This window comes from Cyprinus carpio, chromosome B13, assembly GCF_018340385.1.
Source record: "Cyprinus carpio isolate SPL01 chromosome B13, ASM1834038v1, whole genome shotgun sequence".
In the NCBI taxonomy this organism is placed as follows: domain Eukaryota; kingdom Metazoa; phylum Chordata; class Actinopteri; order Cypriniformes; family Cyprinidae; genus Cyprinus; species Cyprinus carpio.
Genome location: NC_056609.1, coordinates 5,273,492 through 5,301,184, shown reverse-complemented (window position 1 = coordinate 5,301,184; position 27,693 = coordinate 5,273,492). Strand labels below are relative to the sequence as shown.

The window sequence follows — 27,693 nt, the reverse complement described above, 5'->3', positions numbered from 1 at the left end:
GCCTGCATCTCTGATGGTATGGGGTTGCATGAGTGCGTGTGGCATGGGCAGCTTACACATCTGTAAAGGCACCATCAATGCTGAAAGGTATATCCAAGTTCTAGAACAACATATGCTCCCATCCAGACGTCGTCTCTTTCAGAGAAGACCTTGCATTTTCCAACATGACAATGCCAGACCACATCCTGCATCAATTACAACATCATGGCTGCATAGAAGAAGGATCCAGGTACTGAAATGGCCAGCCTGCAGTCCAGATCTTTCACCCATAGAAAACATTGGCGCATCATAAAGAGGAAGATGTGACAAAGAAGACCTAAGACAGTTCAGCAACTAGAAGCCTGTATTAAACAAGAATGGGACAACATTCCTATTCCTAAACTTGAGCAACTTGTCTCCTCAGTCCCCAGACGTTTGCAGACTGTTATAAAAAGAAGAGAGTATGCCACACAGTGGTAAACATGGCCTTGTCCCAAACTTTTTTGAGATGTGTTGATGTCATGAAATTTAAAATTAACTTATTTTTCCCTTAAAATGATCCATTTTCTCAGTTTAAACATTTGATATGTTGTATTCTGTATAAAATATTGAAATTTGAAACTTCCATATCATTGCATTCTGTTTTTATTCACAATTTGTACAGTGTCCCAACTTTTTTGGAATCGGGTTTGTATAATGATAAATCAGAATGCATGTTCTCCTCTGAGAGATCTTCAAAGGAGAACAATAACTTTTGCCTGCGGAATGCATTCATTCATTTGTTTTAATTTTATTTATTTTGTGTTTTATTTCATATTTCAAAAAGTGGCACAGTGTTATTTAAATTCATCATGGTGATGGATGAATACCATGATCAAAGTTTTGCAATTTAATTAACAAGCTTCTCCGTATACAGAGTACAACTGATTTTCATTTGGCATTTGTACTTTTGTATCAATTAAACTCTTGTTGTTTTTCTTTCTGGTCATTGGCCCTGGATTTTCTAATGATCACTTACAACTATATGTCTTCAGCTCAATATCCACGCCAACTGCCCATTTACATTACTAGAATAAAATGTGTTTGGCTTTAGCGTAGAAAATGAATTTAAGAAGTATGCACTTTTTATTGATATACATCTACACAACATTTATCTGATTTAGAGTGAGAATTTATCAGTTTGTGTACACTTTGGTTTGATGTGCTAAACACAGGATAGTAGTTTTGGGACCAAAAGGGGCTAGTATACAAGGAAATCCTCTCTCTGAGACATGCAAAAGTCAGGCTGCAGGCTTTCAATCGTACAGTCGGACGTGTCCATGGTGCACAGGCTGCAGTCGCAGCTGAGAGCCACCGGGTAGGTGATATGGGGGTCCACCCCTGGAGGACAATCTGGCAAGCGGACGGTCTCGTAACGCACATCCCGGTAAGTGCACACGTGTTGGTAGACAGTGGAAAATGGGCTCTTGTATACAGGCTCCTAGAAATGTAAGATAATACACTGTCATCACCACTGGAAATAATGATGCTTGTATATTAATCTGAATTCAAATTAATGTTGCTGAAAAATGTTCCCATGCAAATGAACAGGTAAAAAACAAACAAAAAAAGACACTGACAAGAAAGTAAGCACCTTTGTCAGGCAGTGACCGCTGCAGATGGTGGTCTGTAACACCAGACATTTTGGACAGCCCTCCTTTTCCACAGCTACAGTCTCATTAACTGGCTCACAGGGTGGAAGATAAGAGCTTTGAGCAACAGCTAGTAGGACAACTACAGAGAATAGGATGTGGTTTCGAACAACTAAAATCCTGTAGATGGAAAAGAAGGAGAGCAATTCCATTTAACGTGAAGCCCCACTGAAACAGCAAAGAAGCAAAAGAAAAAGAAAAAAAACTGTGAACAATATTACTGCATTAATTATTTATTAGACTTACTTGACAGGTGTCCCCATTGCTCAGCAGGCTGTTAAAAGTGGCTCTATGTGTACAGTCACACGGCATCTGGGTAGATTTATATAGTGCCATGAAACCAACAATTAAACTAAAATCTGACCTTAAATTAATCACACTGATCTCAAGAGGATTATGTGTTTCCATTCTCACGTAACAATTCTCCAAATTCATCAGGTCAGAATGAACAGATAAAAGACACCTGCTGTTCGTTCAGTGCACATATATTATATACAGTAGATTATCTAATCTAAAATCATCTGCATGAAACAAAAGCAGACTCAGTGGCCTCTGTGTTAAACACATGTACAGCGTCAGGAAATAATCAAGGTCTAACACTCTCAGGTTTCACTGCGAGTGAGTTCGTTAGTGTTTGCAAGGCAGTGAACACTGAAACACTTTGTTTAACATCATAAAGCAGCTTTTAACAAAGTGATATTGTGTTCTCTCAGTACTGTAGTATTATCTCCAAAGATTAGGGGAAAAACTACTCAAGGTATGGCTCCTATAAAACAGTGCCATTTTACTAGCATTGATATATTATTATAGTGTAAATAGAAATAGTTTATAATATTTTTTAATTGTATATATATAATTTTATTTCAGGTTTAGTTGTAGTTATTTTAGTACATTAAGTTAACCTTAAAATGAAAATCGTTGCCTTGGCAACTAGTTGAAATAAAGTATAGGCCTATACTACTACTACTATTATTACTATTAATAATAGTAATAATAATAATTATAAAATTTTATTATTATTACTATTATTATTATATCAGTTAACGTTTACTTATTTATTTATTAGTTTCAGTTTTAGTTTTAGTTCACTATAATAGGCTACTAATCCACTAAAATAACACTGCTATAAACTGACTCTTGACAGCATTTAAAACAGATGAAGCATGGATTTACCCAGGATCAAAATCTAAAAGCTTAATCAGAAACTTTGACCATATTATTTTAGTGCGAGACATTATCCCAAAAGTGTGTAAACTTGTCTCATTTTAACACTAGTAGGCCTGTTTTATGTTTTGCCGATTTAGCTGCTACACTTCTGGGTCTCTAAACGCCGGAACCAACAGTCATCCGTTAATGTGTGCCGCCAGGAAGAATATATCGGTGCACCAAAGAAAGTACAGGGTTGAAAATTCACAACGAACGAACTTGTTAGCATTATTTTGTTGAAAAGTAATCTCTAAAATGACCGAGGAGGGCGGTAAGAGCCAGGTGGGTTTTCTTTTATTCAAGAATTTTAGTCAGATATTACGCTTGGGTAAAGTTCATAAGAGAAGGTCATGTAATACGCTGACCACAGTTTTTGTTACCTAATGGATACAAGACATTCAGAGATATCATGCTGCATTATTATAGTGGTTTTCATCTGATTTTATAGCAAAAAAAATGTACTATGGTATTATCATGTTTCTTGTACATGGTACCATGGTATTACCCTAAAATTAACCATGATTTCACTACAAATAAAACCAAAAAAAAAAAAAAAAAAAAAAAAACCTGCTACTATAGTTAAACCATAGTAACCACAAATTAACTTTAACACTAAAAAAATAACAACAATTTAACCATTATAAAAACTGTGGTTATACAAATAGTAGTCAATACGGCAAAAAAAAAAAAAAAAAAAAACCCTTGGTTACTACAGGTTTACTATTATAAAAAGATGGTTAATTTTCGTAATTTAGCACCATAACATGGTACTGCCACAGTACTTCGTTATGGTTATAAGCTCCATTATTGTTACTGCAGATACTCGCATCATTTCAGGATGTCATGTTAATGTTATGTACCTTTATTCAATGATCCCAAAATTGTCCTTTGAGATTTAAATCAATGTAGTTAGTAAGTGGTAATGATACACATTACAGGTTGTGTAATCAGTGAACTTTTTTATTAAAATGAATGAATATGTTCACACATTAATTCCATCTTAACACACACAGGGCATGAAGGTCATGGGTATCCTTGATATCCAGAATACGCCTTGTGCTCGAGAATCTATTCTACATGGTGCGGCTGGTTCACTGGTGGCAGGATTAGTGCACTTTTTGGCAACAAGTGAGTGATTGAATTGACGTCTTATATGTCGATATGTGACATATTTCTTTAGTGTAAGAGTTTTTCTGCTGTCATCTTGTCATTCACAGGTAGAGTAAAGAGGTCGTTTGATGTGGGTGTCGCAGGATTCATGCTTACAACACTGGGTTCATGGTATGTGCTTCAAAAACAGTGGGACATGCTCTCACATGCAGCTGCTGTCATCATAATTATATTCTCAATACTGTAATTTTACAGAAGAGTTTTTAATTTACAGTATAAAGTATTTTATATAGTAAAAAAAATTTAAAAAATGTTCTTAACAAAATTTTATATATATATATATATATATATATGTTTTTTTAAATCAGTGTAAATAAAAAATAAAAATTGTCATGGAAATCATGTAAAAAAAATGGAGTAAATGTTCTTAACAGATTTTATGATTATCTGATATATTATCTCATGTTTTTTATACAGGTTTTACTGCAGATATAATAATGCCAAGCTGCGTATTCAGCAGAGAATGATTCAGGATGGCATAAAAAATAAAGTAATTTATGAAGGCACAAATTTAGACCCCACACAGAAGAAGAGCGGGGATCAGTAAAAGTTGCTGGTCTGAGACCATATTAATACCTTTAATGTCAATGATGATTTATTTATTGTATAATTATGCATTGTATTGAATGTTTGTAATAAAATCACATTTTTAAAACGAAAGCAGAATCAGATTTTAAATTTGATCTTGTGAATATGCTGTAGGAGGAATGTACAGCAATACTTGTTGACACTGAAAAGGATTTTTCCTGAGCTCTAATCTTACAGGGATTTTTTTTTTTTTTCAACTGCTTACACACAAAATTTTACTTGTCACACAATTTCTGAAAGCTGACACTCAAACACCAGAAGCACACACCAAATCTACAAACCCATACACTAATTCTCAGCCTTCGACTCAGTTTTCAATTTCATAAAACACTTTTTGCAAAACACAACACACAATTCTTCTCCTCCTATAAAAACACATCTACACAACTACACTTTATTTCTTTTCTTTTGTACTGTTTAATACTTTATTTACAACCACAAATGCTTACAGAATTTGCTTAATTGGTTTCAGTCTTGCTGTTGTGTTTACCGTGAACTTTTCAACATCTCTCTGCCAATTACTTTCAATCTTGAACAGAAATGTACATAGGAGCTCATAAAAGAAGAGCTTTATGTTTTGAATAACTGTGTAAATGATATATACAAAAATATAATATTATGGCAAAGGTGTTTGCAATGTAAGACAAATGTTTGCTTTTGAGATGTGTTTCTGATTTTTAAATGCAGTGCTTCATTTCGCAAGAGATGAGAAGCATTTTGCATTTTGTGTGTGCAATTCTTGGAGGCAAAGTTTTGAAAATGTAAGCAGTTGGGGGGAAAAGAACTAAGTAAAAATACAAATTAAAAAGAGCACTGAATAACCTCCATATCATTTTTCCTGCTTTGTTGGCATGTGTTTCAATGGTGTCATTCAGTCCCAGTGTTTAAAACACGCCGCTTTACGTGTGCTATAGGAATATATATTAAAATCGCTGCACCCGTGATTTTAAGATGTTCACCCTAGGAGGTACTGAAGCAAGTTTTGGCTAGGGGCCACTTGAAAAGGTTTTGTTTGAGCCTACAAAGAAATGCATTATGAAAATATGAGAAGTATTTAAAGAAATATACAGTAGCATAATCACACTTTTCAAGCTAAAAATTTACAAAGTTTGTTAGGTACAAATGACAAAATAGATAGTGTATTCAAAAAGAAGAAAAAGTAGTGTGATATTTTTTGGCAACTGGCATTATACCTGTTACTTCATTAAAAGTCACTGATACCTTGATATCTGGTTCAAAGTCACTGTAAAAAAATATGGCTCAGAAAAGTTTAAAAAAAATGTGTGCAAGTTAATTCAAATAATTTTAGGGGGTCAGCCTACATTGTTTCTTCACTTCATACTTTATTTCTAAGTTTGTGCTTTTTATTTAGAATATCTGTCTATACACTAATTACAGTCCGTTCTTTTCAAGAAATATGAGTTTTCTTAAGTGTACAACAGTAACCAGGAACTGTTGAAATATCAGTTGTTCTCCACTACACACAACACTTGGTTACAGTAAGGGTTCAAAACTTATTAATTTCGAAAAATAAGATCCCACAATAAAACCTTACTGTACATACCAATCTATCTGCATGATGAATTGTGAATGGTCAGGGCCCACAATTTAACCTGGCAAATTTACATTTACCTTTTGTGATCAAAATAGCTTCAAAGAAGTTAAAATTTTACATCTGGTTAAAAAATAACGATTTGTTCTTTTTAACCAAGTAATGCCTATAATATGCTATACAAAGATAAAGGAATTTATCCCCTCTTGTTCAGAGAATCACTATACAAACACTCATAAGCATTAGAAATCAACAACCAAAATTCAGTAATTCAGGTTCTCAAAACAATTGGCATTGTAACTCAAACTTTATTTCACTTTGCTTGCAGGCGAATTTAATAATAAAACAAAACACATGATGTGGCATATTTGCTGATATTAACTATCACTACTACCTTGCACTTTCAGGGAGGGAAAAAGCTCCATTCCTCATGGAAAGTACATTAAAATTGTGTTACCATAAAGAGAACTAATGAGATACAAGCATTTAACATGTCGGACAAACAAGACTGTTGTATTTTCTATGTGTTTACACACCTTATTATATATAATACTACTAGAATTCAAAACTACTGCATTATGGTAAAGTTAGTAAAAATGTGAATCATTTTGTAGCCATTTTATGACTTGCCATTTTTACAGTTTCATAGATTATAGAGATTAAAAAACACATTCCCTTACAAACACTGGTGTGCTGGTACCCTGGTACAGTGATGGTTTTAGATAGCACTGCTGTGTGATAGCCATATTCATGCACTACACTGTGTACTTCAATGAGAACAATTGTGCTACCGTAGTATCATGTACAGTACTTTTTGTTAGTGTTGATACGTTATGTGGATCAGTAATACACATTTTACATTAGAGGGAATGAATCCTCACTCTTGATCAGTGGATGTCTCTGTGTGTAATTGCACAATCTCCATGTCATTATGGGAGCTGGAGGTGCTTGCAGCACGGGCTATCTTTGTGAGGGTTTTCTCGTATGGGGCCGGCAGATAAACCATCAGAAAAACCCCATCGTTCCCGTCTTCAATGCCATCTCCTTCCTCCAAAGTGGACAGAAATTCAGCAGTGCCATCAGCGTCATCAAAATCCAGAGTTATGACTTTGGCTGTGCTCTCCTTCCCTCTGAAACATCTTTTGTAAACAAAGAAGGCAATTCCAGCAAGGACGAGCAAGGAGCCCATTACTATGACAACATACAGCGTTGCCTCCGGTCTCTCTTCGACCTTGTTTGAAGTCAGCTCGTTCCAGTAGCCCTGACAACACATCAGAATAGAAACTTAAGAAATGACATGTTGATCACAAGGTCTGTTCCTTAAAGTCACCATGCAATCAAAAATTTTTAATAGATTGATGCAGTTTATACAAATGATTTCTTGATTGTGCCCTCATTTTTTTTAAATCAAAATAACTTCCTAGCAAACGACAAATATCCAATTACTGATGGACAAAATCAAGGCCTGGCCTTAATTTTTCTTCTTTGAGAAGCCGTTTCACAATAGAGAAGAAAAGACTACCGCAACTCATGTCGATTTAAGCATTTTAGTAAAAAGGAAGAAGACGACACAGGCTGCATCCGAAACTTTCATTCTGTTGACTGTTACTGTTCAGTATTTTCAACCACATGGTGTTTATGGGCACACTATAGTAGTTAACACTAAGGGCAATACAGTAAAATAGTAAACATGAACAAACATAATTTGAAGAATTTTAATCACATGATCAAACACATTAGGATAATCGAGGATAATCTAACTATCATACGATATATATATCAACTATATATATATGAGCATGAGAAATGAGTTTTAATTTGTGAAGACTGTCATAAGCAAATCATGTAAGAATCATAATCGTTCTAGTGCTCACAGAGCTTATTTTTTTTTTTGTAATAATACAAAAGCCAATGGGGGGAAAAAAGTACTGGGTTTTTGTCAAGGGAATGAGTGTGCTGCTAACATCTAATTTGGTCTACAAAAAATACATCACTGCTTTTAAAATTAGTTTTACACACAAGAACATTTCAAGGATTAAAAATTTGACATTGAACAATGCCTTGAGGTAGCCATGGTGTGAGCAGAATAATTGACTCTGCTGTTTGATTCACTGTGTTCAGCTGCGGTTTCATTTGTTCCCACAGGTACTCACTGGATGATTGATTAATCCCGTATGTTCCTGGCATTCTCCCTCATTCATCCTGGTATTTACAGTATATTCCCCTGTATGGCTCGTCTATGGTTTGGTTTTCAGACATGTCTGTATAGCCTTAGTCTTTAGATTATTACTTTGTAATTTGATCCTTACCTCAGGACTCTCCTATATAGATGTCTCTTCTGCTCACCAAGCCTGCATTTATTTCATCCCAAGTACAGCAAATACAGTAACATTTTGAAATATTTTTACTATTTAAGATAACTGTTTTCTATTTGAATATATTTTAAAATGTAATTTATTCCTGTGATTTCAAAGCTGAATTTTTTAGCATCATTACTCCAGTCACACGATCCTTCAGAAATCATTGTAATATTTTGATTTGCTGCTAAAAAAACATTTATTATTATTATTATTATTATGTTGAAAACAGCTGAGTAGATTTTTTTCAGGTTTTTTACATATACTGGTAATATATATTGCCAAAGATAAATTAAATAACGACGAAAAAAAATGTGTCAGAGGACACCAAGTTTGCGTGCTAATTATTCTGTACAATTTTTAACAATTTGTCCAGTCAACTATGTTACATGGGAACATGAAAAAAAAAAAAAAAAAAAAAAAAATTGAATGCTCCTTCTCACATCCTTTCAGGGTATTTTGTACCAACACAGATTGGAGTTTTGCATAACATCTCTTAAACTGATCAAAATGACATGAAATGATAATGAAAGGTGGAATGTGTACGAAGATGTTAACTGTGATGAGATGATGCAAGGATGCATCTCACTATGTGATTAAGTGGCCTGTGGTTTCAAGAGTTAGTAGTACTTTAGTACTCAAACCTTATACCTCTTAGTCCATAAGCAAACTAAAGTGTTTTACCTTAAGACGGTCCTCAGTTTGAGGAGGTGCAGATGCGCCTGTGCCCCAGTCATCTGAGCCCCGTCCCGCAGGGCCGAACTGAATCCAGCTGCTATCCATAAGCACACGCATGTTTACTTTGTATGCTCCTCAAGAGAGTGCTGATCAGAAACTTCAGCTCACAACTAGCTTTAATGGCTTATCCTGTGCGTGTCATATGAAGCAGAAACAGTTTGACACAAGCAGGGATCAAGAGTTTGTGCCAGAGCGTCCAATCAATGTGAACTGACCGCCCAAGCCCAGAGTCTTAACACAAATGGCCTACATTGCACAGCTGTGAGGTTATCTGGGTCCATTCCCACTGCTTTGAAAACAAGCCTAACTTATGGTAGCTGCTGAGCTTTTTTTTTTTTTTTTTTCAATGAATAAACCAAAACACTTGAGCCGTAAAAGATCATATAAAGCCTTACGCCCACTTGCTATGAAGATGAGCTGATATATAGAGCAGCAGGAGTTTATGATCTTAATTTGTCACAATTATAGACAAATACAATCTGACTGAGTGATCATTGACAGGGCAGGCTGGAAAAAGTAAGTGAACATCTGTGTTACGATTTCATTGAAAGCTAATTGGTGCCAATTAAGGAGATGAGATTGGAAGTGTGGGTCGCACAGAAGCCCTGTCCTTTGAATAAAGGCACACAAAGATTGGCTATTGACAATCTGTTCTTCGCAAGAAAGACTGGTTAGTGAACCATGCCTCAGTCTCATTATAACATAAAAATGCAGTACAGCTGGAAAACATGACAAACAGTTGCTTAAAGACTTGATATTTGTCAAATGTTCTGCTTTGATTGCTCTAAGAAAACAATCGGCAATCCTGAAATCCCAAGTTTAACTGCAAATAACTTCCAGAAAGCTCTACAAACTGAAATTCTTTGTTCATGTGGCCACTTTCAGAAAAACATTGAACAAGAATGGTGTTCATGCAACACAAACGAAACCACAAGTTTCTAGAGAGGCTGGATGATGCAACAACACAAGGACCCAAATCACACAAGTAATACTGACGAAAGAACGGATGAAAGAGTAACAAATAGTATGTGTTTTACTGAGTCCTGATCTTAAGCCATTGGAGATTCTGCGGCATAACCTAAAGAGAGCTGTGCTATCAAGACAACCCACAAATATTCATAAACAGAAACCGATATGTGGGGAGGGATGGTCCAAAAGTCTTAGAAGCAGCTAAGAGAGAATATAAATTGAAGAATAGACATACTGTTGAAAATTAAAGCAAAAATTTTTTTTTAATAAAAACTAAATTGGTTTGATATTTTATAATCTAATACGGTTACATTAATACAAATCTTAAAGTGTCTGCTTTTGGGGGCCATATAAGTTGTGTGTGTACATAGCAGCATTATATCAACATCTGCTTGATAAGTGAAAAATCCATATCTCCAATCAAAAGCAAGAGTGATTTAAAAATTAGTGACAAGATAAATGAAGAATCCTATCAAAAGAAAAGCAAACAAGTTCACTCCAGTGAAAACAACTAACACAGCTGGTAACTCTGCTTATTTATTCTTCAACACGTACAACATAAATGATCTAACAAACACTTCAGAACACATTCAGCATAATGCACATGTACTGCAATTGATTGAAAGTTTGATAATAAACAGCATGTAGCAAAGTAAGTACTGGTACATACTGAGCGCACCCGCTCCAGAACAAATCACACAAGTATTAATCTTTCTATAATACTTAAAAGAATATATGCATGGTACATTATATGCATGGTACATTATAGGATAATTAAAGTTGGTTTACTGTAAAATGGAGTGGCATTATGAATTGAACATATGTTAGCAGAGCTGAAATTAAGACATGTTTTGAGTATTCCATGGAAATCTGTTATAGCTTGCATTTGTAGCTTTAGCTTAATTCCACACAACATAATCCATAGTGTTTTCCTGTGGATTTAGACCGAGTGCTGCAAGTTTAGATTCATAAGTCAAATTATATATATATATATATATATATATCCCTTATAGTTTATAAAGTATTTTTGCCTAGACAAAATATTGTCTAAACATTTGCACAATCTGATTTCAATCAGAACTTTGTGCTGTCCACTACTCAACACAAAGTAGACAAATGTAGACTACACCTCGGTTTGTAGCTAGACCGAAAAAAATAAAAATAAAAATTGATTTGCTAAAAATTAAGTACATAATAGTTTTTCAGAACACTGATATCGAATATGAATTTGTCTTTGGTCCCTTTAAACATCCTTTTTAATCTTTCCCTGTTGATTATGCGAAGCAGTTGCCATAAACAAAACAGAAAATGAGAAAATGGAGCTAAGGATTATACATTCTGACTATGATTATGTAACAGGCTGTGTGCACTGAATATATGTAAAGAATATCTATATATGGTTACCAGTTTTCTATAACTGCCATTGCACATGATGTACAGCTTGGTAGAATTTTTTTTTTTTAAATAAGTATATGAATTTGATACAAACTGTTTCTTTGTAGCTTGTCATATGTGTGTTGAGCAACTTTCTCACAACAAAAAAACTGTAGGCATCACAAAATAAATAAAATACATCCCCTTTCAAGTACACGCACACAAAATCAACATAAATCAACATATACATAACACATGCAGATGACTGAGGACAGAAAACTATTTTTCAAGCAACTGCAGTTCTAGAACAAGAAATAAAATGCATTTGGAATAAAGCGATAAAACTGTATGCCTCCAAAAGTGCAAACGTATCCAATTTTAATAAATACTGATTTTAAATAGTCACCAGTTAAAAATGTACCCAAGTTTTAAATGTATAATAGCTTCAATGAGTTCAGTAACTTCCTGCTTTTATACTTTTAAGTCAACAAATGGTGGAGCTATGAAAAGTATACACTCAACTTACAAGTTTCTTCAAGATTAGTCAGATGTAGTGTTGTGTGGCCAGTATCGGTTTTAAACCACAGACTCCCATTGGATTGTGGGTAGTGGAATCTATGGAATAGTGTCTGTCTGACAGGATGGACGGACATTGGATGTTTAAACAGAAAGAGATTTATGGGCATTTTGAGAGCTAATGCAGTGTTTGCGTGTCAGCTTTCTTGTGAAAGTTGAACGTGACTTCAAACCTTCCACATTTACAGATAAAAACATCTGGCCTACTGATTTTTAACACGGCCTAATACTCTATGATCTGATATCAGGAGGATGTGGTGTTTTACCATGTTTTGTTCAGAGTAAAATATGTGGAAAAAAGCGGTTTGAAATCTACAACAGCATTGTGTGCATTGTATATTTTGGAACTGCATTGTGGTAATCCTACTGTAGCAACATAAAACAGCATTAGCAAAGCATAGGTTCATGCTTTAGATATATATTAATCAATGCATTAACAAAGGTGCATCAGGTTCCACATTTCATTGTGCAATGATTTTAACTAGTTGAAATGTTCAGGGGACTTTCAAGTTAAAGTTTTAAAGGGCTAGATGAGAGAAAACACCCTGAAATCAACATAATCTTATTTATGGCACATGTATGCTTAAAGCCAATAAACTTTCAGAGAAATAAAGAAATAAAAATATAGATTCCGAATATAACAGCATGAATATCGAAGAACATTCACAAAAGGGATTTGTATTACACAGATCACTGTGCACTACAATAAAAAAGTTAGCAAAGTTAAGCAGGTACGTAACAGCATCACAGGATTATGAGCGTATGCCGAGGCAAACAGTAAAGCACAAGGAAAAGAGCTCCATGGAAAAGGCTGTTGGAGATCAAAAATGAGCCAAGTTATCACAGGATGATGTCATAAACGCGACCCAGTCGTCCAAGCCACTCACGCACTGCTTGCCGCACTCTGAGGTCAGTCACATGACAGGTCAGCTGACTGATACAGGGGAAAACCGCTGGCTGCAGGGCAATGAACGTGGGATCCGACAAGACCTGGATCTGATTCAGGATCGTAAGGACCATGTTGGTCCAGGCCTGGACAGAGAAATGGACAAATACAAGTTCACATAAAATAATTCTGCAATTCCAGAGAAGTACGGTTAATTTGCTGAAAGTTCTGTCATTTAACTCTATATTAATTTATTTTCATGTCATAATGTATTTGTAGCTTGTAATATTGTTTCAATATCAAAAATGTTTGATCTTCCACACAAAGAAATGCATAAAATAGCAGAAATTCAAAATGCAAGCAACATAACATTCCACAAAGTCTAAATGGGAGTTTAGTTTGCTTTTGGGATTACAGACAGACCTTCTGAGGGACAACTCCATCAGTGCCATGCACTGTGTTTTTGGCCTTTGGAGGATTGTTAGGATTTCTTGTGCTTCTGTTGTGATTAAATACTGCCTTGCAAAGTGTTTTTTTTTAAATTTTTTAATTCCGCTAAATTTACAGTTATTTACATACCATTATAGCATTTATTAATATTGATTTAGATTTTAATTGTATTGTAAAGTTTTCAGTTTTCATTTGATTTTAAAGATTTTGTAACTGTTTTGTGCTTTCTTTTAGTTTTCATTTTTATCTAAACATTTTTATTTAGATTTAATTATCATTTCTGTTTTAGTAATTTTGGTAGTCTACTTCAACTTTATTTCAGTTAGTCTTTCATCTACTATTTCTATTTAAGCTTTGTTTCAGTTAACAAAAAAGTTTTTCAGTTTTTGTTTTAGTGAACAAAGACAATAAATAACACACAATGTAAGCACACAACAATAATCCCTCCATCTGACAATGACCCAACATTCCTGCCATTCATTATTTCAAGGCCAAGAATGATTCTAACGTCTGTTTCATGCTAACTTTAAAGGGGTCACTGAACCAAGAAACAAAAATTCCCTTGACCTTTTGACATAAAAGAGGTCATTGTACTATAAATACATCCTGTAAGTTTCAGAACTCAAACCTTTGTCATTAGTCTAAAAACAACTAATACTGAAGGCAGTCAGCCAAAACCACAGCTTGTGGAATGTACCACTATGATGTAGTAGTGTGGCTAAACACCGCCTCCGCAGAAGATCAATGCCTACTAATACATCACTGCCTGTTTAGCCCCACAAACCATTTCTACATCACTGTCTGTTTAGCTCCGCCCACCGATTCTACATCACCACTGATTCTACAGGTACTGTACATCACTGCCTGTTTAACTCCGCCCACAATTCTACGTCACTTCCTGTTTAGTCCTGCCCACCAATTCTACATCAGTGTCTGTTTAGCCCTGCCCACCAATTCATGCATGTAGTGTTAACAAGAGAGGCAAATGCAGGTCTAAACATAAATCAAACGATAAAGATGTTCTGAATACAAGAAGACGCTGTGCCAAACTGTGGAAAAACAGTATTTGCATTGAGTGGATGAACTTTATTTTTAGTGAAGTTCCAGACTGCATCAGTAAGAACTTGGTCCTTTGTTCACTTCATTTTACCACAGAGTCGCTTACAAACAAGGCACAATTCGATGCAGACAATGCTGTGCGACTAAAGTGGATCCAACATTAATGTTGCAACACAAAGTGTGAGTAACTGTTTTCATTACGTGCTCACTATTGCTTTGACTGTTATTACAGATTGTTTGATATGAGTATTTATGTGTTTTTAATCTAAATCACAGCAGCTTCCATCTATGAGGAATGTTCGCTGTCAAACACACAACTATTAGCCAATCACAGCAGTGGGCGTTGACTTCCTAGTCTACAATCCTCCACACCTATTCAAACAGAGCGTTCTGATGAGGGGCATCAAAAACAGGACAGAAAATAGCCTATAAGCATTTTAGGGACTAAATATTACGTTTTTGGGTTGCTTCAACCCGCGGACATGAAAAACAACCCGAGGCAACAGTGATAAAGTAACCCAACACTTGGGAGCGGGACTAAAAAACAGTCCCGCGCAGACCTCTATGGGAATGTACGCTGTCAAACATACACAACTAATAGCCAGTCATTGCAGTGGGTGTTTACTTCCGAGTCTACAATCCGTCGCACCTATTCAAACAGGTCCTGTTTTCGACAACCCTCATCACAATGCTCTATTACTTCTAGCCTATTACTTCGAAAAAAGTAATAGACAAGAAGTTCTCTCTCAAAAAAAAAAACAAATATTTAAATCTTGATAAAATTATAAGTGGACCTCAGAGAACAGTACAAAAAAACAAAGGCAGTTCATGACCCCTTTAATGCCAACATTGTTAAGTGCACTAATATTTTTTTTTTTCAAATGATTCAGCCGCGTTAACATGTTGACATCTGCTTGTTCGCGTGATTTTGGTGGTTGTACTTTGTTTCCTGTCCTGTCTTACCTGTATCTGTGCCTCAGAGTCTCTGAGCGAGATGTTGTGGGAACTGGCTGTGGATCCCGATCGAGGCCTCTTCTCTTGCCGCAGTAGCTCGGGCCCCGCGCTGAAGGAGTGACGCATGGTCCCCTGCTCTACAAGTTGCTGAGGCCTCTGGGGCCCTGGGGAGTCCGGGCCACGCAGGGTCACCGTCTCACCCCTTTTCTCTCCTGCCTTCACATCTTTGGCGAACGTGGTGTGATTGTGCTGCTGCTTGCGTTTCTTGTACTCGATCATGAGCTTGGTGATGGTCTTGTCGGTGGCGATGGTGTACAGCTTGTTTCCCGCACTCTCCCACCATTCCTTCTTACGTCCCCCATCCCTCCTGTCTCCTCTTATCTGAGGGAGGGTTGCTCCCAACCCACCAGGGCTGTGGACCTCCTCTGAGGACGTCTCGTCAAGGTGCAGGCGGAGGCTGTCCTCTGAGGGTGTTCCGTGGCCCGACAGGCACCCGGGAGATGGTGTGGAGGTCTCCGAATTAAAAAGGGGTAAGAAAAAGAGTGGGTCGGGCCGGTGGGTGAGCTGTTCTCCCACACTACTCTCCAGGTCCAGGTGCATCTGAATGTAGTTGTTGCATAAGTCCATGCAGAGTTTGTGCAGACGTTTGAGCAGCCACGCCCAGTCCACGTTGCTGGCAGGCTGTGTGCTCAGTGATGGGATGCGAGTGTGCCACTGACGCTTCTCGCGTGCCCGTGGAGGACTCACTTGGGCCATCTCCTCAAAGATATCTTCATCCTCGGAGGAGCACTGCTGTGAAGAGTCAGAGCTGCCCTCTTCTTCCTCGCTCAGGATCTTCTTGACTTGATCCACAGTGATGTTCTCCTGGTTTGTCAGCATTGCACACAGCAAAGCCTGAACAGCGTACGGGAAAGCATATCGAGATGATCCATAATGCAAATGGCAAGTTATTCAATTTCATTTACAAATTCTTACTTTAACACAAATTTCAATACAGTTAGGCCACAGTTATGTATGTCAACAGCAGTAAGGTTGGAAACTGCTGCTGATATTTTTGTGGAAACCGAGACACAATTTTTTTTAGGATTCTTGGATGAATTGAAAATTCAAAAGAACAGCATTTATTTCCACAAAAATAAACAGCAGCACAAACTTTTTTATCAGCATTGATCATAAATGTCTCCACCAAATCAACATATTAGAATGATTTCTGAAGGATCACATGACACTGAGAACTTTAGTTCTGGCTGCTAAAAAAAAAATCTGAAATTGATTTAAATAAAAAGCAGTTCATTTTAAATTGTACTAATATTTCACACTATTACTATTTTTACTGTATTTTTTGATCAAATAAATGCAGGCTTGGTGAGCATAAGTGACTTCTTTTAAAAACCTTAAAAATCTTAATGATTTATGAAATTGTTTTGTAAATGTACTGTATACGAGGAATAAATATTAACCAAGACTGACAAATATTTAAAAGTATTGTTCATTTCTAGCTTATATTTGTTTTGACCTTTAATTATTGAAAGAATCTGGCAGGCATTCACACTGATGACAATTTGTAGAAACAGATACATCTGGAACTATTTTAATTGGCAAAACTGGAAATATTTTGTCTTAATTCATTGTTTATTGAATGTCTTCACCAGCTTTACATGGTGTGAAATATTGAATACATTTTGTGTTATTTTATGTCACCAGTTTATGTTTGTTAGTTGGTTTGTTTTTTGATGTTTAACTACATATTTAACTTTTGTTTCTTATTCTTCAAAAGAGTGTACTGTTTTTTTCCCCCCATTTACACATCCAGGACTATGTTCAAACACCATTTTTTTCAGCACATACACAGAACAGACAAATAGCAAAAATTCACAAAATTGTTTATTTGGGTGTTGATTTCATTTATATATTTATATCTGAGGAAAAAGTGTACTGTAAATGTACCTGAAAGTAGATATTGAAGCTCATGGCAGACTGGCGGTACAAGTTAGCAGCTCCACACACCCCTGACACCTTCATGAGGAGATACTTGAGTCCTGGACGGGTGTCAAATTCCCGCGCTGTGCGGTACGAGTCCAGCAGCAGGTCAAAGATGATGGCCAGGTTCTGCATCGAGATGTAGCGGAGAAAGCCTGCGGGTTTCGGCTCCGACACTGCCGTGGGGATTTTGCTCTCGGAGCTCCCAGAAGCTTTCACAAACTCCTCTAGAAGGATGTCATACAGGTTCTGCAGGAGCACTTGATGGGACAGTAAACTTACCACCAGAGTCCTGAAGGGAATCCTGCACAGTGACAGAACAGAGAATATAACAGCATTCTGATCCAATTTGATTAAAACAGATTCATTACAGATAGCACTTTGTTCAGGAACAGCAGAAGCAGGAATGTATGTGAGACAGATAACATCATTCATATATGAACTTTCTATTCCATGCTCTACACATTTTGAATTACTATATTCAAAAAAGAAATCAAACAAACAAATGCAGTGCCATGCAGCGTACAACCTGGTTCTGTAGACCACTTGAAAAGTACAAAATATTACATTAAAACTGAAGAACAGTAAGGCATGCAGATTCTGTTTGCAGTGGCCTTACCCAATTTTTCTGTGTCAAGCACAGCATGAAAAAGAGAATAAGACAACATACAAGCACAGGTTACTTTATAAATAAAACAACATTTAAATTGGAATCTTAATTTAACTATTTTATTTTACCTTACATTTTATATTGCAGGTTTAAAATTTAGTTTCTTAATATCAGGTCTACGGACAGATGGCATTTTATGAATCAGTCACTGAATCCCATAACAATCAACCACTAGGACTTTCCCATGGCCCTGTACCACATTATAATATATAAAGTATTATTGAAATAATGCATATTAGCAGGCTGAGTTTAAAACATTATCTCACCTCTTCTGAGCTTGACCATTGGAGTGCTGATCGGCGGGAAGCTCGATAATCAGCACACAGGACTGAGCGTGCTCAAAACCTTCCTTGTTGCTCGGAGTTTTAGGGGAGCATTGTGTATCTAGCATGAAGACCTGGAAGAAGAAAAAAAAACATTCTATCATTATAAAGAATGAATTATACATGCAAAAATCCAAGCAGACGTTTAGTAAAGCAATACACCACACCACATGAGGCTGTGCATTACAGTGTTTTTACCCTATATCCAACATATGCACTTCCTCTCAATAGTTCAGTCGAGTGGTCAACCACTAAATTTTTTCCAATGGCAGATTATTACATTTTAATCTTTGGTCTTATCACAACCCTGAAAATATGATGATATCTTTGGGATTGTGGTTCCTGAAATTCCATTAGCACATGGTCTAATGTGAATAACTGCTTTAATAAAACACCAGCTACTCCAGTGCTCAATAAATAATTTAACATTTGGCTTTAAGGAAATGATTTTTTTCTATTGCCTATTATCAGGAACATTTTTTTTTTTGCGCTGTCATTGTGGTGACTACTTTTAGAACTGTTAATTACTATATTAACAATTCCCAATATTCTCAGTTGCAGTAGTGGCTCTTATTTTCATTTTTTAGTGCCAAAGCACTGAATGTAGGTCCTGGCAAAAGATAGCACATGAACTTTGATGAAAATCCATTATTTTGTGAAAAGTACAGACACTGAAATTTTAAATACTCCCAGGAATCCATGCATTAGTCACCAAACCTAGTCAAATTTATGTCAAGAAATTAAAGACATTAAATTGAGAATATATTATTGATATCTTGAACTTGCCATAGCAAGGCAATACAATACATTTATGGCAAAAAAGGGAAACAGAAAGCCATCAATTTGCACTCTTGACATTGTTTGATTTAGATGAAATTGCAGTTTTATGTTTGGTAATGGGGGCTAATCACATTAGGGTGACAATACTTCCTCTTTTTCTCGGACATGTCCTAGCCAGTATTCTAAACTGCAGGGTTTTGGCTTATGCCCACTCAGGTTTTGGTATTGTTTTCATAGCTGCCGAATGTAGTGCCTGAAAAAGAGGTTTGACCAATAACTACAATACTATATTGTAGTTATAAAGAGTGCTCGAGTGGTTGCTTTGATTGCATCATATCATTGTTCAGAACAATTTATTCAGCCTAAGTTGATATAAGATGTCTGGGTCAGTCTACAATCATGGCCAAAAGGTTTGGCAGTGACATAAATTTACAAAGTTTGCTGCTTCAGTATTTGTAGATAACATTTCTATGATATACTTAAAAACAATGATAAGCATATCATGAGTTTAAAAGGCTTTTATTTGCAAAAAAAAAAAAAATATATATATTATGAGTCAATATTTACAGTGTTGACCCTTGTTCTTCATAACCAATGCAATTCACTCTGGCATGCTGGATATTAGCTTCTGGGCCAAATCCTGACTGATGGTGAATCATTCTTGCCTTATTAGTTCTCTGAGCTGATCACAATTTGTGGGCTTCTGCTTGTCCCCTCATCTTTTGAGGACTAACAACAGGTCCTCTAATTGATTCAGAACCATCAATTTAACTATCCACAAACCAAAAATTTCAATGTAATGATCTTCGAGCCACTTCTTGTTCACTCTTGCTTTGTGACATGGTGCTCCATAATGCTGGAAAATGCACGGATCATCACCAAATTGCTCATGGATCGTTGGAAGAAGTCACTCTTGCAGGATATTTTGGTACCATTCTTTTTTCATAGCAGTGTTTTTGGGCAGAATTATGAGAGAGCCCACACCCTTGATTGAAAAGCAACCCACACATGGATGGTCTCAGGATACTTCACTGTTGGCACGTCACAGGACTCATGGTAGCATTCACCTTTTCTTCTCTGAACAATCGATTTTCCATCTGTCCAAAACATTCAGAAGGGAGCTTCATCAGAGAAAATAACTTTGCACCAATCTTCTGCTGTCCAATCCATGTACTTTCTGCAGAATCTCAGTCTGTCCCTGATGATTTTCTTGGAGAGAAGTGGCTTCTTTGCTGCCCTTCTTGACACCAGGCCGTTGTCCAAAAGTCTTGGCCTCACTGTGCGTGCAGATGCTCTCACACCAAGCTGCTGCCATTCCTGAGCAAGCTCTGCACTGATTCCATAGCTGACTCCTCAGGAGGAGACGATCCTGGCCCTTGCTGGACACTCTGGGAAGTCCTGAAGAATTCTTCACTGCAGTCAAACCTCTCTCCTTGAAGTTCTTGATGATCCGGTAAATGGTTCTTTCAGGTGTAATATTCTTTGTAGCAATTTCCTTGCATGTGAGGCTATTTTGATGCAAAGCGATGATGGCTGCACGTGTTTCTTTGGAGATAACCACTGCTAACAAGAAGTCTGCTCTTACAATATAATTAGTATGATATTGATTTTACTTGAATAGTACTCATTCACTCTTTCACATCACACTCTAAAATTACTACTCAAATTATATTATCATGACATTTTGTCCAATGAACAAAAAAACAATTAAATAAAATCTTATCACAAAACACAATTTTTTGGCCAATGAAGCTTTTAACAATTATTTAAAATGCATCTGATCACTCTACACAATAATCTAGAAACAATGTGAATGAACACAACAACAGCTTAAGCAGCAAACTTTGCAAAGCACAAAATTTATGTCACTGCCAAAACTTTTGGCCATGACTGTACAGTTGTAAATGACATGAGGTGTGCAAGTACCTGTTGAGCCATGGCCCGGATCCTCATGTACTCTGCCTCGGCTGAAGGGGAGTGTGAGGGGGCCGCAACTTTCACTTCACATGCATCTCCAGTGAAACTGTCCGAACCACTTCGGAAACAAGCTAGCAGATTCTACCAGAGGACAGAGAAGATATGTAGAAAACAATAACACAGATAGATTTTCTTTTCACACTTTTAAAATTAAACTATGAATCAAAGCTTGCACTGGTTTACATTTACATTGCACTGTTTTTAATAGGTAGAGAATGAATGTAAACCACATCTCATGTCGTACAGAACAGAACATACTTTTTGCTTTAAAAGTACTTGAATGAACAAAGCTGTTGCATCTCTCAGTACTCTGTGCTTGACCTGCATCAAAATTTCTTATAGCAGTTACACAACAGAAAAATATCATCAGCAAGTTAGCAGAATTTGTGTAAGTCAAAGTAAAATTCTATATAAATTCTATAAAACAAATTTTAAGAGAAATCTAATAAACGCAGCCTCAGTTTCATTCTGTACACCAGATACTTGACAGTATATGGCGGTTTCTTGTGTAGCGTTTAATGCATTAAAGCTTGTGTATGGTTGTTATAGCTTTAAAAAAGAATACCTCAGCATTTTTCAGCCAATATTCAATAAAAAAAAATCTATTTGTTTTGATAAGGTTTAAAATGCAAATAGTTCGATCCATTAGCTGAATCATCATTTCAGCCACAAAGATACTGCAGCCAAGCACATTAACAGTGTCTACAACTTGAATGAACAGATTTCTAGAAATGAATCAACCCCCTCTCTTTAGGAGCACTTTTACTGCTTAAAAGCCTATCACTTTTGTGCCATCTGTAGCACCGAACAAAATGCAAAACACTCTCTCCATCTGCCATCGGTCAGGCAGACAGATCCAGTCCAGGGGCCAATTCTATTGATTGAAGCAATGTTGTTTTGGATGCAAACAACAGATTACTGGCACAGACTTTAGGAAACTTAATTGCTAAATAAAAATTACATTAAATTCACTGCAATCTTCATGACTGCTCAGGTTTGTATCAAAAGTATAAGTATATATTCACTCTATCCTACTAAAGTGTCAATGAAAAAGTCTTTGGTCATAATCACAAAGCAACAAGTTTACAAGTAATCTTTTACATGTGTATTCACATGGCTGACTGTAGCACCACTTTGCTTCCTTCCATAAAGTAGCACAACACTAATCCTTAAAGAAGATTACATCCTGAATATTAGTTGAGAAAGCAAAGACTACATGTGGCTGCAAACATCCTGACCATGAAGTTTCATTTAATCTATTGTTGCAAAGAAATGTTTGCATAGCATATGTAAAAAATATGTGACTATGAACTTTCCTGTTCAAACCAACGTAGCTGGAATGTGGTTTTCAAAAGCTGTACAGAGGCATGATTTTCCCTTAGTCTTGTTTTTCTTGCCTGACAAGCATTTCATCTTCATCAGCTTAGAAACAGCTTGTGTGACCTCGGGGTGCTCGCAAAGTCTAGATGCCTAAAAAGCTGATGAAGAGTCTTAGAAATCTGTTTTATAAGATGTCTATCTATGGACATTTCTTATTTTTCACTTTAATTTAGTCAACAAACGATAAACTGGTTAGTGGTTAGCAGCTAGTTCTGCTAGGCATGCCATGCACATCGTATCAGATGCGCTTGTTAGACAAAGATCTATGTGTGTCGGTGGTTATGCCAGCTCAACATGTGACTCATTGAACTTTAGACGTCTGAAACCCAGCCTGGGAGATTTAGGGATTTTTTTAAAGAATAGAATTAGAATAGAGAGTGCTAGAGTTAGAGGGTCTGAAATTATGGGTTTGATGGAACCACAAGCAGTTCTGTCTTGGCAAGGTTGAGTTGAAGATGATGGTCCTTCATCCAGCAAGAAATGTCTGTTAGACAAGCTGAGATGCGAGCAGCAATCGTCGGATCATCAGGATGGAATAATAGGAATACTCTATTGCCATCATCATAGCAACAACAACAAAAACCAAGTCACTCAAAGACGAAACCTAGTGATGCCATGTAGACAGAGAAGAGAAGTGGTCCAAGAACTGAGCCCTGAGGCATCCCAGTAGTTAGATGCTGTGACATCTCACCTCTCCAAGATACCTTGAAGGACCTATCTGAGAGGTAAGTCTCAAACCACTGGAGTGCAGTTCCTGAGATGCCCTTTGCTAATAGGGTTTGACAGGAGGATCTGGTGGTTAACCGTGTAAAATTAAAAACATTTAATATAGTAAAAAATAGTAAATATTATTATAATTTGAAACAACTATACTCTAGTCTTCAGAGTAATTTGATCCTTCAGAAATCATTCTAAATTGCAGATTTGCTGCTAAAGAAACATCCCTTATTATTAATGTTGTAAACACTTGTGCTGCTTCATATTTTTTGTGGAAGCTCAACAGCACAACTGTTTAATAATAGAAGGACTTTCTTAAGCAGCAAATCAGTATACATATGGGGGGCTTTTATTTATACACCTGGACTCCTTTTTTGTATTTTTTTGCACTCTTACAACCATCTACATTGTTATTACTCATCAACAGTAGATCATAAGTAATCTAATGGAATAAATTAATTGTATCAAAGTCAGAATTGACTTTGAACATCCAGCACACATTTAATTACATCCAAACCAAACCATTCACACTTGGCATGCAAAACTTTTGCTACATGCTTAGACTTAGCACCCACTTGCGTGAAAATTACTTTGCTCTAATCCTGGTTACAAAGATCAAAGCTTTTTGTCAAGGCTCATGCAAGATTTTTGGACAGTGGAGACACAACTTCAATAAATGTCACCTTCACAGGCTCTAGGGTAGCCGAGAAAGCGTCCTGCAGGGCACAGCATGCTAACCGCCACATCTCCTCAGTGAAAACAGGCCCTGCTGTTACCAGAACATACCTGGACATAAAAAAATAACAAATCAGAATTTAATATACCTACCGCTACAATACTGGAGACATAAAAAAAGTAATTTAATCATATATTGCAGCATAACATCAAGCCTTTTTCAATGAATTATTATCTTGAAAATAACTTGGTAATCACCTGAGATGCATAATGATATTCACTACTCAATCTTTTTTTTTTTATTTAACTAAACCTAATAATGTCTACTGACTACACACATCTGAATCTAACATCATAAATGATGGATCTGGAACAGTACCAAAAAAAGAGTCATTTTATAATAGAAAATCATTTAATCATTCAACAAAATTTTATAATAGAAAAGGGTTGATTTTTGCATTAAATGATATACAGAGACAATTACCATAAAACATAACATTTACTTACTACAGCAAATCAGCTATTCTCTGATTGAAGCTGCTGACAGTACAACCTCACAAAGTAGTGGTTAAAGTCACACATGTGCAATAGAATGCCAGAACGCCATCTCTCTACCAACTCACTAAAATATGTTTTAGAACACACACACACACACACACACACACAAACACGCACAAAAAAAAACGCACCTAATACAGGAGCAGCCAACTCTGGAGATGGTCTCGGCTGGTTCTGCCACACAGGACACCAGCAGTTTGAATAGAACACTCTCATAGCCAATATCTGCAGAAAAAATACAGTCATACAATTTATATATCATTATATATATATATATATATATATATATATAAAATTTTCACAACAAGTTAAATATATATATATATATATATATATATATATATATATATATATATATATATATATATATATATATATAAAAAAAAAACACACACACACACACACACACAAATTTGTTTGTTTATATATATATATATATATATATATATATATATATATATATATATATATATATATATATATATATATATATATAAAATTTTCACAACAAGCACAAAACCCATTAACATAAATCTAATAAATACCAAAAAACAAATATTACACTTTTGTTTGTTTTAAATACGATTTTAAACCTGTCAAACTGTCAATGTGTTAAATACGATTTTATTTTAACACATTTTTCTACTTACTTCTTATAAAAACAATTTTGTTACTGATATACTATTGTTTTTTGTTTGTTTTAAATACAATTTTACTTTAACATGTTGCGACTGACTGCTTAGATCAGTAGTCAATGTGCACTGCAATAAACAAGATGCGATATTACGAACTGTTATTACTAATTTGTTAGTTTGACCTGAATGGATGAAGCTGTGAATATGTTCCACCACCAGTTCACAGGACAGTCCAATGGCATGCTTGAAGTTTGCCGCAGCAATGTCCCAGTATGAGTGGTCACCATGGCTTCGTTGTAGCCATAGTGACATAACAGGAAGAAGAAGCTGGATGACAGAGAAAATTGCAAAGCCAGGCCCTTTGGAAGAGGAAGAGATAACATATCAAGCCAGAGCTTTGTGGGTTTGCTTTCGTATCCACAGCAGTATGATTGTAAGTGTGTTAATCACAGGCTTCTGACCTGGTATCTTGGTGACTTCACGCAGAAGTTCAAACAGCAGCTCAAGTGTAGGTGGCTGATGCTGACGAGGACAGTTTGACACGGCTGCTGTCAGCTGCTCCAACAGAAGAATCCAAACCTGTATCAGACCTGCACACACGCAAAACCGATCACCACTGTTCACCAGTAAGAAAGTTTTTTTAATCTGTAAACCTACAGAGGGTGTGAATTGACGTCACTTTCCCACCGGAACACGGTCCCTCAGCTGGACTGAATGGCAAAAGAACTGCTGCATGACTGGATTTAATGGAGAAGCTGCTAGTATAACAAACAATAATCACTTTAAACTAAAGGTTCCTGCACTCAATATAGTGTTCCTTACAACTTACCAAAGATCCAGTGGTCCATGGATATTAATGTGCAGCCAGGTATCGTGTTTCCTGACATTTATATGTGCCTGATTTCAACACTGAGGAAATACATAAAGCAAATTTGCCTGTGAATGGAATTTGTAAATACAAAATAGGTTGGTCTAAATTTGGGTGATCACTTATATCAGTATATACAGTACCGCTCAAAAGTTTTGGATCAGAAAGACTTGTAATGTTTTTAAAGAAGTATCTTATGCTCATCAAGGCTGCATTTTTTGGAAAAAAAAAAAAAAAAAAAAAACAGTAATCTTGCAAAATGCTATTACAATATAAAATAATGGTTTCTGTTTTAATATACTTTAAAATATAATTTATAATTTCCATCAGCCATTAATCAGTATAAAGTGTCACATGATCCTTCAGAAATCATTATAATATGCTGATTTATTATCACCTCCTGAAAAATATCTTCTTCTTAATATTTTTTTTTCGAGCCTGTGATACTTTTTTTCAGGATTCTTTGATGAATATTGTTAGTTCATGTTAGTTCACAGTGAATAATAATATTAAACAGGTCATATGATGCAATTTAAATTTTTCCTTTCTCTTTGGAGTGTTACAAGCTCTTGATGCATAAAGAAGATCTGTAAAGTTGCAAAGACTAAAGTCTCAAATCCAAAGAGATATTTTTTATAAAAGTTAACACTCGTCCACGCCCCCCTGAAACAACTCGTTCTAACACACCCCCACATCTCTACGTCACTGTGTGGGAAGATTTGCATAGCGCCGCCCAAATGTTCACACAAAGAAAGAAGGCATAAGAGGAGAAACAAAAATGTACATTACGTGGAAAATAATGTTTTTTTGAACCTTAAACCATATAAACACATTGCATTACACCAAATAAACAACATAAATGTTCTTTTTAGCAATGTCATATGACCCCTTTAACAAACACAACTTTTGATTTTAATAATGCATTACTAATTGTTGAAATTAATATTAACTAAGATTAATAAATGCTGTAGAAGTAGGCTATTGTTTATTATTTGTTCATGTTAACTAAAGTAGTTAACTAATGTTAACTAATGAAACCTTATTGTAAATAGTTTCCAGAATATTGTTCAAAATGTTACTGCCTTTCGTTATTATTTTGGAAAAAATATAAAATTTAAAAAAAATAAATACACTATGAAATGTATAATTTGTATAATATTAAACTTAAAAAACAATAATATTAATAAAATACATTTATTATTATATTTGTTCTTTTATTATATTGTGTTGAATTATATTTGTTCTCTTTTTTATGTAATATTTATATATATTTATATATAAAACGGCTTCCTCATTTTTAAAACACCACGGCACGCCACTGATAAATCCATAAATGCAGTTATGCCCTAAAATTTAAGCCCCTGTATGTGTTTGACTTCATTCCTGAATGAATCAGCCGTTTGAATGAATAGAATAGAATGAAGACATTTACCCCCACCCGCTGGCAGATTTACTTTCTTATTTGGAGTATTATTTAATAAATAATAATAATAATAAAAACGTTAAAGGGATAGTTCAACCAATTTATTATTTTTTTTTATTCTGTCACCATTTGCTCTCATGTGCCTAATGTCATTTTTA

The 27,693-nt window shown here is 35.7% G+C and overlaps 4 protein-coding genes across 6 annotated transcripts in view; 1 reads left to right on the top strand and 3 right to left on the bottom strand.

The window, feature by feature from the left end:
• Positions 1-1,081: 1,081 nt before the first annotated feature.
• On the bottom strand, positions 1,082-2,016 carry lhb (luteinizing hormone subunit beta). The gene is made up of 3 exons (XM_019097296.2): positions 1,917-2,016; positions 1,613-1,790; positions 1,082-1,459 (listed from the first exon to the last, which is right to left on the bottom strand). The coding sequence occupies exons 1-3, from the start codon at positions 1,931-1,933 to the stop codon at positions 1,220-1,222; spliced, it is 435 nt and encodes a 144-aa protein (XP_018952841.1). The 5' UTR covers positions 1,934-2,016; the 3' UTR covers positions 1,082-1,219.
• A 950-nt stretch (positions 2,017-2,966) lies between these two features.
• On the top strand, positions 2,967-4,706 carry LOC109082414 (cytochrome c oxidase assembly protein COX20, mitochondrial). The gene is made up of 4 exons (XM_042736120.1): positions 2,967-3,158; positions 3,890-4,004; positions 4,094-4,157; positions 4,464-4,706. The coding sequence occupies exons 1-4, from the start codon at positions 3,132-3,134 to the stop codon at positions 4,591-4,593; spliced, it is 336 nt and encodes a 111-aa protein (XP_042592054.1). The 5' UTR covers positions 2,967-3,131; the 3' UTR covers positions 4,594-4,706.
• A 1,530-nt stretch (positions 4,707-6,236) lies between these two features.
• On the bottom strand, positions 6,237-9,909 carry LOC122139327 (small integral membrane protein 28-like). Its single transcript, XM_042736116.1, has 2 exons — positions 9,228-9,909; positions 6,237-7,447 (listed from the first exon to the last, which is right to left on the bottom strand). Exons 1-2 carry the CDS (start codon positions 9,336-9,338, stop codon positions 7,064-7,066), a joined length of 495 nt encoding a protein of 164 aa, XP_042592050.1. The 5' UTR covers positions 9,339-9,909; the 3' UTR covers positions 6,237-7,063.
• Positions 9,910-10,771: 862 nt separating this feature from the next.
• The window catches only part of arfgef3 (ARFGEF family member 3), a 48,664-nt gene continuing 31,742 nt past the window's right edge, over positions 10,772-27,693 (bottom strand). For 2 of the 3 annotated variants that reach the window (XM_042736073.1, XM_042736075.1), the window contains exons 28-37: positions 25,706-25,834; positions 25,427-25,603; positions 24,741-24,834; positions 24,060-24,162; positions 21,229-21,360; positions 18,466-18,596; positions 18,149-18,157; positions 17,497-17,833; positions 15,559-16,443; positions 10,772-13,232 (exon numbers count right to left, since the gene is read on the bottom strand). In XM_042736073.1, coding sequence (XP_042592007.1) covers positions 13,041-13,232; positions 15,559-16,443; positions 17,497-17,833; positions 18,149-18,157; positions 18,466-18,596; positions 21,229-21,360; positions 24,060-24,162; positions 24,741-24,834; positions 25,427-25,603; positions 25,706-25,834 — 2,189 coding nt within the window. In that variant the 3' untranslated portion in view covers positions 10,772-13,040. The remainder of the gene's footprint in view (positions 13,233-15,558; positions 16,444-17,496; positions 17,834-18,148; positions 18,158-18,465; positions 18,597-21,228; positions 21,361-24,059; positions 24,163-24,740; positions 24,835-25,426; positions 25,604-25,705; positions 25,835-27,693) is intronic. The other variant, XM_042736076.1, reaches the window with a different exon arrangement.

Bases quoted from the DNA above. Each gene is read 5' to 3' on its own strand.
- lhb (XM_019097296.2), bottom strand. The intron at 1,460-1,612 runs GTGCTTACTTTC...TTACATTTCTAG, and splicing joins GCGGTCACTGCCTGACAAAG to GAGCCTGTATACAAGAGCCC.
- LOC109082414 (XM_042736120.1), top strand. From the start codon at position 3,132: ATGACCGAGGAGGGCGGTAAGAGCCAG. The intron at 3,159-3,889 runs GTGGGTTTTCTT...TAACACACACAG, and splicing joins AGGAGGGCGGTAAGAGCCAG to GGCATGAAGGTCATGGGTAT. The intron at 4,158-4,463 runs GTATGTGCTTCA...TTTTTTATACAG, and splicing joins CTTACAACACTGGGTTCATG to GTTTTACTGCAGATATAATA.
- LOC122139327 (XM_042736116.1), bottom strand. From the start codon at position 9,338: ATGCGTGTGCTTATGGATAGCAGCTGGATTCAGTTCGGCCCTGCGGGA. The intron at 7,448-9,227 runs GTAAAACACTTT...ATGTGTTGTCAG, and splicing joins AAACTGAGGACCGTCTTAAG to GGCTACTGGAACGAGCTGAC.